An 18,994-nucleotide genomic window follows, 5' to 3' on the forward strand; every position below is an offset into this window, starting at 1 on the left:
ACATGAACCTATGCATAAATACAGAAAAAGAAAAAAAAAACACTGTTGCCAACAAAGATGTGACAAAATGCCCCAGAGATGGTGCACTAAGCATATTAAAAGCACAGGTGAAACACACTATCCCATCCTCGTCGCCATAAAATATGTAGTAACTTAGTCCACGCTGATTGTGATATTTCAAGAGGATTTATTCAGATAAGTTACAGCATTGAAGTATAGATGTAATCAGCCCCACCAGGAGCAGCCAGCAAGGCTGTCAGCCCTTCTCCAACTGTCTGCTTCATGCACCAACATTCTAAATGACATCAACGTTATAGTGTTCTACAGATGGAGGAGTGTAGAGCATGTAAAACATTTAACAAAGATATTACATAATGCTTATACACAATGGCTGGGCTTCTCTTCCTCAGGTAGTCATCTTCTTCAAGAGTGAATTACTCCTTCCCCACTTTCAGCAGCCGGAAGAGCAGCCAGGCACCAGGGAGACGCACAGCTCCTCCACCAAGATCGCACAGACTAAAGGTGATGTACCCGCACCTTTGGAAGACTAGCTGTCAAAAGCACTGTTAGATTTGGGGGTCTCTAGTTGGCATAGGTAGGTACCTGTGACAAATAGGGACCCTTGCCTCTAGTCAGGGTAAGGGGGTACACTCCTAAAATAACCCCTGCTCACCCCCTTGGCAGCTTGGCACGAGCAGACAGGCTGTTCTCAGAGGCAGTGTGCAAAGCATTTGTGAACACATACACTAATAAAGTGACAACACTACAGATGGACACCACACAAGTTGTATATTAAAAATAAACATTCTTTATATAGATTTAACACAAAACCACAAACGACAAAAACCCACAATATTGTACTTAAAATAGTAAAATTAGCTTAGTTCTCTTTAGATTTTAAAATGCGACACTTTGAGTCAATGTACCTTGAGATGCGTAAGGCTTCTTCAACGAAAGTGTTGGAAGGATAGTGCTGCAGTAGTTCCTTACACGCAAAGATGGTGATGCGTTGAAGATCCGGTGCAAAGAAACATAGATGGCGTGTTCTTCTTGATGCGGCACGCTCATCCGATGTAGCAAGATGTCTCGACTCGATGCGACAGCTGCAGTGGCGACACCCTTGTTCAGTGATGCGACGACAGCGGCTTTGGTGGCGACACTCTTCTCCGACGATGCGAGACGCTTTCGCTCGATGCGACAGCTGCAGCGGCGACACCCTTCTTTAGTGATGCGACGACAGTGGCTCCGACAGCGGCACGCTTCTCCGTGGATGGGAGACGCTGCTGCGATGCAACGCGACAGCTACAGCGGCGACACCCTTGCTCAAGTGATGCGACGGCAGCGGCTGCGATGGTGACACGCTTCTTTGATGTTTCGAGCAGTTTCTTGTGATGCGGTACAATGCGACAGTTACAGCGGCGACATCCCCGTGATGCGACGGCTGCGACAGCGACATGCTTCTTCTTCGTGAGTCGTTCTTCCTGCTCCTTGCGACACACAGCCCCCCAGAAGGCCCAGAACAGCTGCAGGCACTTCCAAAGAACTCTTGGGGAGCTGGTGGTTGAAGTCTGTTGTCCCTAAGACGTCAGAAGGAGGCAAGCTCTTCTCTAAAGCCCTTGGAGATCCTTCACAAGTTGAATAAAGCACACAAAGTTCCTTTCTCCTTCCTTTGGCAGTCAGGCAACCACTGCAGGCCAATCCCCCAAGCAGCACTTCAGCTTAGGGACAGTCTCTTCTCAGTCTCTCTGGTTCCACTCCTCAGCAAAGGTTTCTTCTTGTTTCCCAAAGTGATCTAAAGTTCCTGGGTTTGGATCCAAATATTTATACTACTTTTCTCTTTGTTCTCTGAAGGCAGAGAGGCATTTGTCTAGTCCAAATCAGTTCTGATCAGTCCTGGAGCACTCTGTTGACATGACTCCTTCTTTCCTTTCACAGTGCAGGGCAGAGACATCAGACGCACCACGGGAGGTGGAGCAAGCATTGTGGAGGGAAGGCACAGTCCTATTCAGGTCCCAGGTGCAACTCCTCCCTCCCATCTAGATGAATATCTCTCTATACAGCACTGTGCTGACTCACCCTATCTCCTGGAATCACCCAGCCCCGGTCACTCAAACTCCAGACAAGGAGTACACAACCTAGCAGAGGCAGGCTTGGATAGTTAGACAAGAAAATACCTACTTTCTCAAAGTGGTATTTTCAAACACAGAATGATAAAACCAACTTCACTAAAAGATCTATTTTATCATTCTGAGTTCAGGCATACTAAACTCTAACTTCTACCTAGTTCCATGAGTCAGTTAGGTTTATAAGATGTAATAATCTAACTGCCCATTCTGGCCTATGGGGAATAGGTAACCTTGCAATAGTGAAAAACGAAAATAGCTGTAAATCACTATTAGGACATGCCACACACATCAGTGCTTGTCTTACCTTATATTTACATTGCACCCTGCCCTTGGGCCTACCATAGGGATGTCTGAAAGGGAAGGTTTGTGGACTGACAAGTGGGTGCATGTTCCCAGTCAACATGGCAGTACCAGACTGCACACAGGCTCTGCAATGGCAGACATGAGACACATCTTTACAGGCTACTTCTGTGGGTGGCACCACCAGTGCTGCAAGCCCACTAGCAGCATTTGGTTTTACAAGCCCTGGGTACACTCTGTGCACTGTACTATGGTCTGAGAAGTAAACCAAATCAGCCAATCATGGAATCACTAATCCATAAATCAATTTACAATAGGGAGAGCATGTGTACTTTAGCACTGATAAGCAGTGGTAAAGTGCCCAGAGTCATAAAACAGCCAACAACAGGTCAGAAAAAATAGAGTAGGAAGGCAAAACATTCAGGAATGACCCTGCAAAAAGGGCCACGTCCAACAAGTACCATCTCTGGACCTCAGCCGTTCTTTAAGTACTATGCGGTCATGAAGAACTTGAATCAAGTGGAATAGGTTAGGTCCCTCTTAGTAGTTGTTTTCCAGATTTGGGATGTTAATCCCATTTACAGTTATCTGCAACCTGTCTAAAGTGGTTACCTTTCAAAAGTTTAATCAAAAAGTGAAAAAGGACACTAGTTACACCTTCTAACCATCGGTTTAAAGGATGAAGAGTACCCTCAAAAACTCAATGCATTCCGAGGTGCGGTATATATGGTTCATCCGCCCCGCATTGTAGTTATGGCAGTTTTTGAGGGTACTCTTCATCCTTTAAACCGATGGTTAGAAGGTGTAACTAGTGTCCTTTTTCACTTTTTGATTAAACTTGTCTCAAATCCAGGGGAAAGAAACGGACACTATTTTTTCCTCATCCCTCCTTTCTTGATGAATATATACCTTTCAAAAGTGCCTTCTCCTTCAGAAGTGAAGACTGTGTTTGTTGAAGGTGATGGCTCTTACACCAGGTAGTAAAATGCGGTCTCCAAACTGGAACACCCAAAACATAAGCACAATGAACGTTGACTACTCTGCACTTGGCTGTCATCAGCTTTTTGGAGCAGCTATACGAGGAGAGACAAATGGGCAGGCCATGTCCGAAGATTTCTTCTTCCCAACAAAAGAGCCTGTCTACTTGCTTATCCACAGTGCTCAGTAAGGTATGAACAATAGGCCCTTGTTAACAAAGGCCACTGCTACATTTCTGAAGCAGCACTGCCTCTCTTCTTCCACTCTTCGGTGTATGAGGCTACATACACCCTTCTATTCTGGAATGCAAACAATTCACTATCTGGGTAGGCTGTACCACAAGCCCCATCTTGTTCTACGTTTTACCAGGGCATCCAAAATGGGGCCAACCATACTCTATGAATGATACACTCACACTAAGCATGGAGTCCGAATACCAGTAACAATACATACAGCAGGCACAACACACATGGCGATGTAAGTGCAGGGTGTGGGCATAATATTCAGCTTGACTAGGGGGGCCTGTATTCACACCACTTATACCTAAAGGGGAATATGATCAGTTTGTTTTATCAATCAGAGCAATGGTACTCTGTCACTGCACTTAAAGCATATGTCTCAGGACACGGACGATAGTCCCATGGTGACTAGAGTATGTGTTTGCTGCACCCGTATCACCAAAATTGTCTGGTTGCTTCCCATAGGAGTGTTTTGTTCTGACAGTAAAGATTGGAAATGGGAGCACAGGTCATTGGCACCTTGTGACTAGTTTAAGTTTTCTTTAAGGTACGGGTAATGATTGGATGTTGCATAGGGCAGAGACCCATACCCCGGAAGAGACATGTTTAAAAGCTTTGTAACGTCAGAAGCGAAGTAAACATTCGCTTCAGAAATACAGCTCCAATTACCCTTCACTCCAGGTAGCCATTAACGGGTTTCATACATATCACGTGCCCTGTCAACGTACATAGCTGTTTCAGTCCTGAGTATGAGACGTGCATTAAATTCTTACCCACAAATGACAAATGTAGTACTCTGCACAGTACTCCTCCCAAGGCAGTTCTTTAAAATCGATTAACGGTTCTTTCAACACCTAAATAACCAAAGTGCTAGCTCTACAAAGATCCTGTAGCCCTACATACCATGTATTTCAGCCTCCCCATTTCTTACTACACAAGATTGTATATTTTGTCAGATACTAACCAATACATGTACCCAGAGGTTTGGTTTGCATCTCTTACCCGGAATCCTCTGTGTAGTCGATCCTTCATGATACCGATAAATTCCTTATAACTCAACTGATCATCTCTGTCAACATCAAATATCTTGAAAACTGTGTTTACCAAATGAGGCGAAAGCTTTAGACCCGTTGCTACGTAGACAGCACGTTTGAACTCATCTAGGTAAAAATCAAATACATAATAATGTTATATAATGATTACATGACTGCAGATATTGTAGTTCTGCAAATACTCTGAAATGCACAGAAACCTCTCTTGTAGGTTTTATTTATTTGTCTATTCCAGTTTGAAATATCTGGCAAACACTTAAAACATGAAATCAAAGAAAAAAACATTCTCAACCAGACAAAGATCAAAAAAGATAAGGCAAAATAAAGCTCATGTCAATCCGATAAGCACATCACAGTGTCTTACAATTGCTGCAATAGTTAAAATTAGGAAAACAGAATATAAATAAACAAACTCTAAGCAGATACCAGACTTACTGAATATAGGAATATGGTAGTGAACATTCTCCTCCACTTTTTAACTTTTTTAAAGGAGGAGAATTGTGCAAGTTACACCTATGTCATCATATACTGCTTCCCCCACCCCCATCATTCCTATTTTTATTGTACCCTCTTATACTTTCTCTTAATCCCTCGTCTGTAACAATGACATCTCTATGACATACACATACATTCCTTAACCCCTTATCCTTTTGATCCTTCTTATCGCTCTGCCCCAATTTTTTCTTCTGTCTTCTACCTTCCTCTCCTAGCACTCACCTTGTTCCACTCACTTTCTTCCTTCAGTTCCTACCCTGTGCAATCCTCTGTGTCTCTTCCCTCTCATCCTTGCCCTTCCTTCTTCCTTACTCCACAGTTTTCTCATTACCATTCCTTCTTTTCTTACCACTTAATAACCCTTTACAAACTTTTCTCCTCTTTCTTCCTTCTTTGTATTCCGGTCTCCTTTCTCACTTGTTCTTTTCTTCGTCTTCACTGTTACGGGTAAAACCACATAATGACAGTGGCCCTGTCATTTGTACTTCAGTGAGCAAGGATGACATTGGAGCACATGTTTGGTCAGTGAGTTACAAACAGGCTGGAAATTGGGATATTGGATGGCCTTACGATAAAGTGGAGGACCTTTCTGAAAAAGTGTTGGAAATTTCACCATTTCTGAAAGGCTGCCGCTCACTCAATCTTATTTGCCTTAACATTCCTCACTAGTCCAGGACAGGATGGTGAAGGATATGTTTTGGAAGAGTCGAGACTATGCAACTATGTTATGAATTGGGCGCCTGCGATGGGGATTCAGAAGTTTCACGTGCTATACGACAGGAAAGGAAGATTACATTAATTGAGAGCAGGGAAAATAACTTCCTGATTGAATTTGGGAGGCACATATGTCAATGCACACTAGCAGGTACTCATAATTTGATGGCAGAGGTCTTAAAGTCAGTTTTTTATCTCGAATTAATGCATAAAAATAAACAGCCATACCGTGAATGAAATAAAGCAGGCAGTCAATTAATGAGGAAGTGAATTGAGGGATATGAAGCAAAAACATTTCATCTAGATTTTTGCATACAGATGTCTCTCCACAAACTATCTGAGGGGTTGATGGATGGTGTTGGTAGGGCATGAGTTATGGATAGGGTTGTCACCTTCCCTGGTAAAAAGTTCCCGGCTACACTGACAACTCCACCACCACACCTCTATTCTGCCCTGTAGAACCAATATTATACAATAAAAAAAGATATGTGCGTGGATAGCACAATCCTTACAGGCAGCACAAACACCCTTCTATTGGACTAAACCTACCCACATAGACAGATACCAACGAACCACAATCGGTCATGTGCACTTTAGGTGCAGCAATAGCCACTCCTACTCCCTCTGGGTCAAGGTGCCCGGCCCGAACCTGGCGGCAACTAGAATGAATACTCCATAATTATGATTTTATTTTTTACATTGCACTGCTTCCAAGCAGTGCGGCGGCACGCCTCTGCTTTAGAGGAGCCGCCACTGTGATTGAGGTGCATTCGGGTTCCAGTTAACAAGAGAGAGAAGACCCCACTAGTTCCAGGGAACAGGGTACTACAGACAATCAAAGTCAACGGGAATTTCCCTGGACTAACTTTACGGAGAAAGAATTTTCTAGATCACAGATATCATTTAGCTGTGACACAAACACATTATTTGAAAATAATTTTTCGCCAACAACTAAAATGTAACGTATATACGTTTTCTTTATTATTAAAAAAAAATGTATCCTCACTTGATAGGGTATTCTCCTTAACATAAGGAACCCATAAACAAATTAACATTTCAGAAAAACAATTTTTTTCTGAAATCCTATAACTTTTTCACAATCCTATAACTTCAATGATGTAACATTGATGGCAGCAACCCCACTTTGGAAATAATTCCTGCACCACGGATTGTGTTTTTAAGTACACCATTAACAAAGCCACCCGACATAGATCTAGAAGGTGAGAACGATGAGGCTGCAGAAAGAACAGGCGGTCTCTGGGGGCAACAAAGACTTGACAGGACATGTATTTCCAGGAAATAATTATTACTGGCTCCAGCTTCAGTTGTGCTAGTAAGATACTGTTCAGGTGGTAACCCTAGCTTGGGGCATGGGCCATCTGTGTAGACTGTGCTGACTGGAAAATTAAGAACATACCTGCAAGTCCTGGCTTTTTAATCTTTAGGCTGTTTTTTACTGTTTTCTTTTCTGTTTCTGTTTCTATTCTTGCTGTGTTGTGTTATTTTTACTCTGAGTTGTAGGTGGAAAGCGCCGGGACACTCTATCCGAGTGCTATACAAAAGCACCATAACATAACATAACACGTAGAGGTGCAGTTAACTAGGGATGTTATGCATGCGGGCATCTGAAGACGTTTTACTTCCCCAAGTTAAGGCCAATTCATTTTCACCTCATAAGCACAAGTGCACGTACCCCCTCATCCCCAGCAAATGCATGGTGAAGATTTTTTGTTATTTCCTCAAGTTTCCATATGGTGTGATGGTCCCTCTTGGCCTGTTATTCCTTCCCCGACTATCACCATCAGACGCCACATGAATAGCTACTCACGCTCTAGAATCAAGTCGCGTTTACATGCAGTGTGCTTGTAGCGAAGGGGATGCCACACGTATAGTGCGTCTGACAGTACAGGGGTCCTCATCTGGCCCTGCACTGTCAACGGTGATGTCAGTCTTGCCATGACAGAGTGCAGATAGAATGAGAAGACCCTTGCGGGGCTGGGAGAGACTGACGTTAGTGACTGCAGGCAGACACAACCCAGCCTTTAGGCGCTCTGGCGCAGTTGTCAGTAGCCTGGTGCAATCCATGGCCAGTCTGGCAGTGAATCTCTTTCATAATGCTGAAAATGCACACACTTCTTGGTACACACGAATGGCCTTGGAGAAGAAGAAGCAGTGCATCCCCAAAGTATGTCTGGATTGGTACCAGGGAGGTGAATTATATAACGATAAACATACTTATAGATCTATAACGTGATAAGCTGTTCTGAAAGACCTAAGGGGATACTAGAGACTGTGGGAAACTCTAAAAAACAGAACATTCAGCACTGGGCACTCGTGCTAAACCAATAATCATATTTCATTTCAAGCCTAAACCATGCACATTTTCTAAATGATTGAATCTAAGGTCCAATGGCCCAGGTTATCTAAATGCTGCAGCTCATCAGTCTTGAGTTCTGGGCAGCAAAAAGTGTAGGGAAATATCCTGTGCAGCTAAGTTCAGCCCATAGAGTAAATTCTACCAGACCGGAAATTGCATTCATTTCTGATTTTAAGTTGCTCAGTTAGTATGTTGCCTGATTGGTAAGCATGAAAATAATTAATGAGATTTAGGTACAAGCCTAAAAATTAAAAATGTCTTCTTGTAAGGTAAAGCAATACAGGCTCTTAGCCCCTGGAGAATGTGCTTACATGCCTGGCAGAAAGCCATCGCTGGCTTGCAGAGTTATTCCTGTCCTTGTCCTCCAAGTGAAGGTGCAGACACAGGAATAAGACCGCATTGGATAAATACATTTCAACAAGGTTGGATTAAAATCTTTGAGTCATCATCCTACAAGGACACTTCTCATAGGTTGATCCAAAAACCTTGGATCAGTCTCAATGGCGCAAACATGTGATTAAATGCCCATCTGAAGATAAGAAAATACTGAACTAAGTTTTAGTCAATGTATTTTTGTAGGATGTAAACACCTTTTCAATTTGTTTTCTCAAATCCGTGGGATTTGTGGGAGGGTTACGGTTTTCCCCATTTCTCATTGTTTTTTTTTAGTCATGGCAGGAGAAATAGATCTTCAAAGTTTCCCACTCCTGGACTTTTTTCTCACCTGTTAGTGTCTGGCTCGACAAATTTGGCTATCTGGCAAAATCTACTGCCATTACTAACCATCCTACATAGCACATTCTTTAAGAAAGGAGCTTTAGGAAAACCGTTTCCAGCCATTGGCTTGGTCTGGACTGTCCATAACATTATGGATCAGCCTACAACATTTAGAAGATGTTGAGTGTGACGAATCCGGTTGTGACCCATTTTAACCCCTTAAATGTTTTGTTTTTGGACCACCAGGTTTTTGAATCTCTGCTATTATTTGCCTTATTGAATTTCACTCACTGTAAGCTCTGGTAAAATCGATGTGATTGCTAACTGCCAATGACTGCCTTTTAACATAAGGTCTGCTTCTGCACAGTAAGAGGCTCTGGGTTGTGTGTACTTAATCATGCATGCAAACGTGAGCAGGCTGAACAAATGGAACTAATGCTCAACTCAGCCTGATATATGTGCACATTTTAACCATTCCTTATTGTCTATGCAATCCCGATATCCTAATTGGACAATCAAAGATATCCGAATTTCTTTATGTTTATAGTTTGAGTCTGTAGTACTTCCCGGTAAGTCTGTAGTGCTTTATTGCATTTGCAAAAGCTGCCCCAAATTAACAATTTTGTATGGGTCCGGCCTAGAGAAACGTCTGTGTGCTTCCCACAGTTAAAGGTCCTGAGTGTAAATATTATGTTAATTTGGCCTCAGCTTCACTTCTTCATGTACCTTAACGTTTTTTTAAATTTCTCAGTCAGCCCTTAATTTTTAGTGTTGGGCTTTGGACTACCCTTCCAGGCCAAGTTCATTTCTCTGCCTCCCAGCACGTAGGTCAGAATGCCCCCCTCCCCCAATAGGCACATTGGAGTGGATTTAGCCTTTTCCTGGGAGAGGAAGACTGTATGGGAAGAACCTGCCTATGTACGTGCAAACTGTCTAATATGACTGGGCATGCCACTCCCAGAGACACAATTAAGGAGTAGCGCAATGTTGGTTTCTACTTTTTCTAGCAGGTCCCTTTAAGAAACTGGCCACCGGTTGAGGGGGTGGGAGTAGGTACCCACCTTATGTAATAACCACAATCCATGTTATGGTGAATCACTAAAGTCACTAAATTAACCTAAGCTCAACCTCTGGATGCTATAGCAGAGACCAGTTAAGCTTAACATAGAGGAAATGTGTTTACTTCCTTTTTGGTACTGCAAAAAAACTTATGTCAAAACACAACACAAGAAAAATCTTAAACCAACTGAGAAAAATAGAGAATAAAATTACACCAATACAAAAATCAGAAAACGGAAACTAAAGTCATGAAGTTTAAAAGTTTAAATATATAAATAGTGGCAAAAAGCATTGAGCGCCATCCAAAGTCATCTGATGTGCTTGGAGGTACCTAGGTCAAGTTAAGGCCGACCAGGATGGAGAGTGGGTCGGATAGAGAAACAAGGATCCACCCGATCAGAAGTTTTAGCTTTGGACTTTAGGCCTCATTTAGATCTTGGTGGACGGGAACTGGATACCCGTCACTGATGGAGTAACCAGTGTGACGAGATCTAAATTAGGCTCCAAGTCTCGAAAATGGAAGTGAAAAATCTTCAGTGGGAGAAAGCAGCAGGTAGTGGCCAAAGTGGGTACAGTGATGTAGGATAGCAGCTAGATGAGGTCTTGGTAAAGGTATTGACTTTTAGCAGGAAAGCTTTCAGTGGGACAAATTAGAATTTTGCACCCTAGGAAGGTCCCTCATTGGCTGGATACTTCTGGCACATTTGGCTGGTGAAGATTTCTACCTTCGGACTTAGCCCCTTTATTTGAAGCTCATCTTCTTCCAGTGGGACAAGGCTTCAGGCTGTATCCAAAGAGGCATCCACAAGGCCAGATACCTTTTCCATAAGGTTCAACTGAATTGAATTTGCTGTTGCGGTAAAGCTAGAAGCTGAAACAACCGGAACCTTAGGCCAAGCAGCAATGCACCTTCGTCTGATCATATTTGCAATTTGGTCTCAGACTTCTGGACATTCTGGTTGCCAAAACGTTTCCAAGTCTCAGGTTTCAGAAGATGGGAGTAGGAGCATATTTTAACACCAGCCAAGCGTCAGGACATTGAGGACATCACTGGGGTGTCAAGCTTCACTCCAGTAGAAGCCAGCAGAAGGGCCCAGGGGAGATCTAGTTGGAACTGGTCAGCTTGTCAGTTTCTTACAGCTTGTTGTGTCCCTGCAGCTTGGACAGGAGGTCAGCCTGATGACTGGTGGATCACTTCTTTGTCCACGGTAAAGAGAGAGAACATGTCCAGCCTTCTAGCTTCCTCTAATGTTACCAGAAGCAAGTCCAGCCCTCTTACGTTTTTCCACAATTCCAGAAAATGTTCTGACTAAGGTACGGGGGATTATTCCTGGCAGCAGCCTTTAGATGGGGTAAACTCCTGACCACTGTCTAATCAATGGGTAACAATTTCCAAGGGAAACCCTACCCACTTTTGCAGCATTTCCTGCGCGTCTTACTATAAGCAATCTCACTGTTTCCCTTGCTACCTAAAACTAAGATGGCAGAACCTTTTTAGCCCTATGCCCTTGCTCCTGTGCCTATCACAGAGGTGCGGTTCTAAGTGACATGGCAAACCGATAGGCGTCTGAGACATTGGACAAAAGTTATATCGTGAAACAATGGCCTCTAGATATATAGAGTCAACATTAATTTCAACTAAATACTAAGTTACTTATAACAACCACAACATGTTTATTTTTAAACAATTATGGACAGGAGCGCAGTGGTTGTTGGGGAAAAATGCGCTTGGCGCTCTCATTGGTGATACACACGTGACAATAGGGATCAAAGTGCGTATCCAAAAACAAGACTACACCCAGCCCATTGAAAATTACAAACCAAGTTAATTGGGTCTGCACTTAAAGTCGAAGTTTTGATCCCTTAAGTGATGATTGGATCATCCTCAGGACTCTTGAAATCCCCAAGCCAGAGAGTAAGAGATAAGTATGAGAATTTAAAGAAACTTTAGTAACCTTTATGCATGATATTGGAGCATATTATAATAGGAGCCGGTCGTGTTGCCTGGATAAGGAAGTCCCAGGCTATGAAGTTGTCTTCAGGTCTCAAGGGCCAGTAGAAAAGAATGGGCCCCTCTGCAATGAAGTATCCAATAAGATTGAGGATCTGGGCGAGGCATGGTGTAGTCTGTGTCCCAGCAGGCCGAATGTTAAGCAAAGTGAGCAGTATCACTGCAAGCAGCGTGTGTGGGATCCAGCAGAGGGAAGCAATCTGAGAGGAACTCTGATAGACCGGAATGAGGAGCTGGGCAAGGCATGGTGGAGAATGAGTCCCAGCAGGGCTATTGCTCAGTAAGGTGACCAGTGTCACTGCAAGCAGCATGTGCGGGATTCGGAAATGGAAAATGCATGTGGAATCCATGCCAGCTCAAAGGCCTAGGCCTAGGTTACAATGTACCCTGCTCAGGGACTTCACGCTAGCTCAATGGCAGGGACACAGACCGAGGTCTATGTAATTTGCCGTTGAGCCAGCATGGATTCCCTAAGCAGGTCACATTATAATATCTTGCACATGCCACTTACGGTGACACTGATCACCTTGATTATAGATAGTCCTGCTGGGAGGAAGTCGCCACTGTTCCTCTCTCAGCTCCTTAGTCCAGTCTACTGGAGTCCCTCTCCGATTATTTCCCTCTGCAGGGTATCTCAGATGCTACTTGCAGTGTCACTGCTCACCGCGCCTAATGTTATCCTTGCTGGGACTCAGTGTCCCCCTAGCCCGAGATAACAGTAATACTGTATTGCAATGTTTTCCTATGGAACAGCCTGTCTTGCTACAGTGAACATAGCTTTTGCAGTATTGTCACTCTACGGACAGGTTTACTATTAAAGTTTTACAACGCCTAATTTTAAATATCATCCACCCTGGCTTATGGACAATAAGGCCTATTTAGAGGTGATATTAATATTTAGGAGGAATGTTTTTGACCTGTCAAAAGGGGTTATTTTGATAGGTCGAATTTGCAGTTTGTAACTGCATAGAAAGGCTTCAAAGGGTAGGCCTGCAGTCATGTTTGCAAGGTTGTTGGCAGTGGGTGGCACAACAGTGCTGTATTCCACTAGTGACCTCTAACTTACAGACCCAAGATAAATATGTAAGTTAGAGGTATGCTAATTTCATCATATTAAAAGGGGACATTATGACCGGTTAGCGGGATAACATGCACCGAGATGCTGAGTTCTACTGCCAGCAAAAAAATTTGTGGCAACATTGTGGGGGTACACCACATACAAGATGCATACTTTCAACACTCCATTTGATCTTTTGGTGCAAAGGAATCTGTTTAGCAATGGCACTTTGGGGCAGTGTTAAAACACTCAGCAAGCTGTGACCATTGACCAATTGACATCACCAGTTTGAAAGGTCCCAAGAAACTGTGTAAGAGGGATGGGAGATGGGTGGAATAATATTGTGTCCTCATTTACTTTGAAAAATCCCAAGATGCTGTGTAATATTCTGTTCTCTTTGGATTTGGAGGTGCCCAGTCTCATTAAACATCCACCACCACTTAAACACCCATGCACAAGGGACAGACTTTTGAAGAGTACTGCAATATGTAGAAGACAAGGGCAAATGGAACCCTTGCAGATTAAACCATCTGGAGAGATGGAACTTTCTGGACTTGTACTGACTTGCACTGATGTGTATTCGTGTCTCCATTGCCTGCACAGGCTTTCTCATTCCCTCTCGGGGACTGTAGAGGATGGGCTTACTGTGGACCTTGAAGGGGGTGGTTATCCTGGAACTCCTGTGGAGTAGTGAGCCCTGAAGAGAACTTCCTGACAAACACCCTTAAAATGACCACAAAGCCATGGGATCTGAGAAGTGCAGGTGGGCCAGCTAATGTGAATCGCCTTGGAGAAGTGGTGGGAAGACCTGTGCTAATGTGAAGTACCAGGAGCCCAGACAGAGGAGCATGTCCAGGGTGCTGCCAAGAAGCCTTGATCTGCAGGCTGTGAGGAGCTAAAAGGAGAGGAAGGCAGGCCAAAGATCTCCCTCGTTGGAGGGAGAGCAGTACAAAATCAGCTTCTGAAGACAACACAAAATTGAAGGCATAAGAGGAACGCATTGGGTGGGTAGAGCTCACCACCAGGAGCAAGCAAGCCACATTCCATCTAAATCAGCCCATAGATGCCTGAAAAATTAGCAATTGTATGGAGCCTTTATCTAGGTACTGCCCAGTGAGCTCTCAGTGCTGCCAAGTGAAGGAATCTGCTACCATATTCAGTCTTTTATCAGTCAACACCCTGGACCAGAGCCCTGGTAAGCTGTTCAAAAGAAAAAGAGCGTATCACATAGCCCGCATGTTGGCCAACACCCCAAAGTAGTGTGGAGTACTGCTGCACTTCAGTTTAAGAAGCTCGCAGGGATGGCTACAGCACAAAAAACATTTTTGTTAGGATCTCGGGAGCCCTGGGTCCAAGGAAGAAGTGGCTCCTGAGGTTGGGGTTTCCACCCAGGCTCCCACACTGGGGTTGCACAAAAGAGGAAAGCCCAGGTTTCCCCTGCACATGCTGCCAAGTGCATGAGTGGGAGACTAGGGACTGCAACCAGCTCTTCCACCGGAACAGGAGAGAGGTTTTGGGTGGTGGAAACTTGTTGGGATGTGGGTGCTACCCTGTGGTCCCAACAAAGGCAGACATGGGTGCCTACTTGCAGATGGGCACCCAAATTTATAAAAATTAAAAATGAATATTCCCAAGGGTGCATTAGAAAAAAAGGAAAATGATGTGGCTGCATAAAAGGTAGTGCCACAGGCCAGTCTCTGTGTTTTGTTGGTGCCCCAGGAAGGCAGGCCACCACCAGAAACATGTTGGCTATGGGGGCTGCCAAGAGAGTGGCAGAACCCCAGAGTATCGGTTTGACCAATTTGGAATGTCACTAAGTTTTCTGGGTAGAGGAATACATGACCTGAGGAGTTTTAAGCACTTCTGAACTGGGACTTTTAGTCTGAAAATGTTGGGGTGCTGGGACTTGTTTTTTTTTAGCAAATGTAAAGGTATAAGCAAGACTCATACACTGCCCTATGTTGGTTAACGGTCAATAACTGCACATATTGTTAAATTGTGGGACCTTTGTTTAGTGGGTTCTCCCTTTTGTTTGTGAGGCCCCATGGAGTGTGTCCCCATAAGTATTTGTACATAGTGTTCAGTATTGTCTGTTATTAAGTACTTTTTACTGTTGGAAAAAACCCACTTACTGGACAGTGATTATTGTGTTGCGGAGTCTCTAGCTCTCAGCACTTTCCCGGAGTAAGCATTGGACCACTGCCCTGCCCTGAATGCCTGAGAGTCAAGTGCTAAAACGGTGTACTCAGATCCGAGTTAAGGGATTCAAAGTACAGGGCCCCTGGACACCAGTTGAGGAACACTCCTGTTGTTACAATTGGGGCCAGGGACCCGTCTGCCCAGGAACCATATGAGTCACATTCCAGACACTGGCATAATGTTATACTAGGATAGGTGAGGAAGTCAGAATTTAGTTCCATGTAGTCACATATCGTCTTGTGAGGCTGCCATGCAGTTCTCTTCTGCTCCTGCCAGGTTGCTCCTCAATAGGTCGGAGCACCTGGCAGGCCCTCTCATGCTGTCCCCCATCAATGGCTGAGTGCGCACACTTTCACCTTTCAAGTGTCTCCAATGGATTAGGTCATTTGATGGCATTGAGTAGGCCCAACTGACATGTATCAGGTGTAGCATTTGATATGGTCAGCCGTACAGTTAAAAAGTCCTTGCAGGTACCTGTCTCACATTTTCCTCTATATATCATGCTTATGGGTTACGGCCCTAGGTCAAGCTTTTCCAAAGAGTAGCTTGTCAGCAACTGGTAGCTCTCCAGGTACCAGTAGGTAAGTTGTCTTCTGTGCAGCCCAGTCTACTAAATTAGAAGCGTTTGCTTGGTAATATTACCAAAGCTATTTCAAAATTGAAAAGCATGTATTAATGACAAAAATGTGAGTATTTTCAGAACTCATAAATTGATGTTTGCAGAAAACTGGCTGAGTTTCCATAATATATTGAAAGCTGATATTTGTGTGATTAATCATGCAACTGTGGGGAGACATCACTAATATCACCGTGGTGCCAGGTATATTGCTGCTATGGATGTTGTATATTAGCCAAGTGGATGTAAATTGATAAAAACCTTTGTTATATTACTGCTGGCAACCTTGCCTGATGCACCAAGGTGATCGTTGCTGATTATTTGGCATATGGTGGCCACTAATGTAATATTTCTTGATGCAGTCACTATTACAACACTAATAATATTATTAGCCCAGGATGACTTTCAATGAACATGCGTAGATCTTATTACAGAAAATGTTGGAGACTCCTGTATTAAGAGCACTGTGCTTCCACTGCACTGTTTAAATCTCATTTATCCTAACCATCATGTGCCACATAGGTCATACTACAAAAAAGACACTCATTCAACTATGCACCCTGACGATGCCTATTTCCTCGATAAAATCAAAGGTTTCCCGACATCGCCACAGGTGTAACATGCTATATAAATGATGCAATAAGACTCCATAGAAATCGGTCCTACGTTGCTCGAGTTCCCGTTCAGGGAGGTCCTTGATCTGGCAGTTCTAAGTGAACAAAGTGAAGATTGATTTACATGTGGCAGGGTCCACCTGAGGTGACATGGTTTTCAGAAGAACTATGGACTGGGATGTGGCCAGTGATTGAGATTCATTTAAGGACTCCATCCACCACTTTTTTTTATACTTTAACTACAAAAAAGGCACAAATGTTTCCACCCTAAATTATGGTTTTGACTTTCATTTAAACACACTTCTATGTTACAACTTTTAATGCCAAGACAAAGCTCTGGTCTAATAAATTAAGCATTTGTATTACGTTACATAACAATTACTCCGAAGAAGGTAAAACCGTTCATTCCTCCACCTGACTTCAAGATAGCAATATAATCTCTGGTCATCTCCAGGCTTGAATATGGCTGTGCAACATTAACAGGACTGCCTAAGTCAAGAACAACACCATTCAAGGCAACACTTAATGCAGCAATGAGACTTGTACCAAGCATGATACATTTTGACCACCTGCTCTAAAGTATCTCAACTGGCTCCAATTAGCTAGAAAAGAGCTAAAATAGCTTCCCAATCACATAAAGCCCTGTACTACGAGGAACCTAGGTACAGAACTAAAAAGACCAAAAATGTGAACTGTGTGATGGCTCGTTATTGAGGCGCGTATGTTTTGAGAATATTTGTAATATAACAGACTACCTTCATGTTTATGGTTTTTGCTTATGTACAACTCTCTAATACCCTAGTGCCATGTTTGCGCCTTAGTAACTCTTTAAATAAATATGGTCGCTTGGGAGCTACTAGTAACTTGCGCGCTGCTCGTGGGAGAAGCCTATTTTATTAAGGCTTTGTGTAGCTCGGCATGGCTTCCCAACACATGCTATGTGCTCTTATTATTTTATCTTTTTTAACTATTAGTGCCAGTTAGAAGGATTCCGATCAGCCGGATTAACCCACCACTAAAATGGTGGCTTCACATTCAAAATATTTTTCATTTACCAACAAGTTAGGTCGTCAATATATACACTGTTCCTATTGGCATCTTCTCAACAAAAACAAAGTAGCAATATGATCTCATCTGAACATTTAAAAATAATTTTTGATCAAAATAGCTGAATACACACAAAAGGTGCCTGAATCTAGGATTAGCCTATTATAACAAAAAAGTTAGTTTCTATACAAGGGCCCTAGCGGCAAGCATACATACGTTCGGTTTCAGGATAAACGCTGCAATCGCATTTCTTCCACTCACCTTGACCAATGGAGCGACTTGCAAAGTTGTACATCTGCATTGCGATGGCAAAGTCTTCCAGGTTGTTCAGAAACTGGAAAAAGGATCTAAATTCATCAAATGTAATTCCCTGTGGGTAAAAAGCAACACAAATGTATCTTTTGAGTCATTTATTTTAAAAAAACAATTACAACACAAAAACAGTTGATACAGTAAATGATTCCCTACTTATTATTTTTTTAAAGTTCTCAAATGTTTAGCAATTTGTGATATAAAGGGAAAATTGCTGTCTTTTTTTCCACAGGTATGTCTATCAACTAATACTATTTCAATTTCTATATGTTTCTCAGGAGCAAAGCCGGTTGAAGACATTTTATATTCTTGGCAAAGTATGGTGAATACATTTTATTTTCTTGGCATGTGTACCTTAATTGAGATTTTCACAACATCTTGCTTTTAGAAAAGTTAAATATTGGGGAATATAATGTTAATTAAACCATGAATATAAGCTATCTTGGCACCAAGGCTCTGGAACTCACTTCCACTCTCAGTCAGGAACTGCTACAACGTACTGGGCTTCAGAAAGGCCTTGAAGACATGGCTTTTCGTGCAACCTTATTAACTTGGTCTCCCGTATCTACATTCATCTGATTAGCGCCATGAAACCTTCGGTGACCGTGCGCTTTATAATTTTTTCCTACCATAACATAACATCTTTCATCACACTATGTTAAATTTGTTGATCCTTCAGTGTACAGACTAAGAAGTCATAAGAAGCAGAAGAAGCCCAATGTTTGTGCAGTGTTAAAATGACCACAAAAACGCAGATATTTTAAGTAAATTATGTATATTATATTAGTATATTAGGTAAACCAACTATCAGAGAGAATCGAAATGGCTGGACCCAATTGCATAAAGGTCAGAATAAGAGCATGGCAGTTTTACCAACTTTCATTTTTCAAAACTTACATTTGCAAAAAAACAGAAGGGTTGGCTCCTATAGAAGCAGTGGCAATTTAGTTGCGGAAAGCTTGCACACTGTTAAAAAAATACTATTTTTACAGGCCTAGCTAGAAAGCTGCTAAAAACTTAATTTCCATGACACTGTAGAAAGTAGGGAAATGAGAAACGTGGGACTTGGCCTTTTTGGCTA

At 42.8% G+C, this 18,994-nt stretch overlaps 1 protein-coding gene across 6 annotated transcripts in view; it reads right to left on the reverse strand.

Moving 5' to 3' along the window:
- MICU3 (mitochondrial calcium uptake 3) overlaps nt 1-18,994 on the reverse strand; it is a 482,285-nt gene that overhangs the window by 48,564 nt on the left and 414,727 nt on the right. For all 6 annotated transcript variants that reach the window (XM_086962600.1, XM_086962605.1, XM_086962606.1 and 3 more), the window contains 2 exons: nt 17,863-17,971; nt 4,646-4,803 (listed from right to left, as the gene is read on the reverse strand). In XM_086962600.1, coding sequence (XP_086818726.1) covers nt 4,646-4,803; nt 17,863-17,971 — 267 coding nt within the window. The remainder of the gene's footprint in view (nt 1-4,645; nt 4,804-17,862; nt 17,972-18,994) is intronic.

Source organism: Lissotriton vulgaris, chromosome 3_1 (genome assembly GCF_964263255.1).
Source record: "Lissotriton vulgaris chromosome 3_1, aLisVul1.2, whole genome shotgun sequence".
Taxonomy (NCBI): Eukaryota; Metazoa; Chordata; class Amphibia; order Caudata; family Salamandridae; genus Lissotriton; species Lissotriton vulgaris.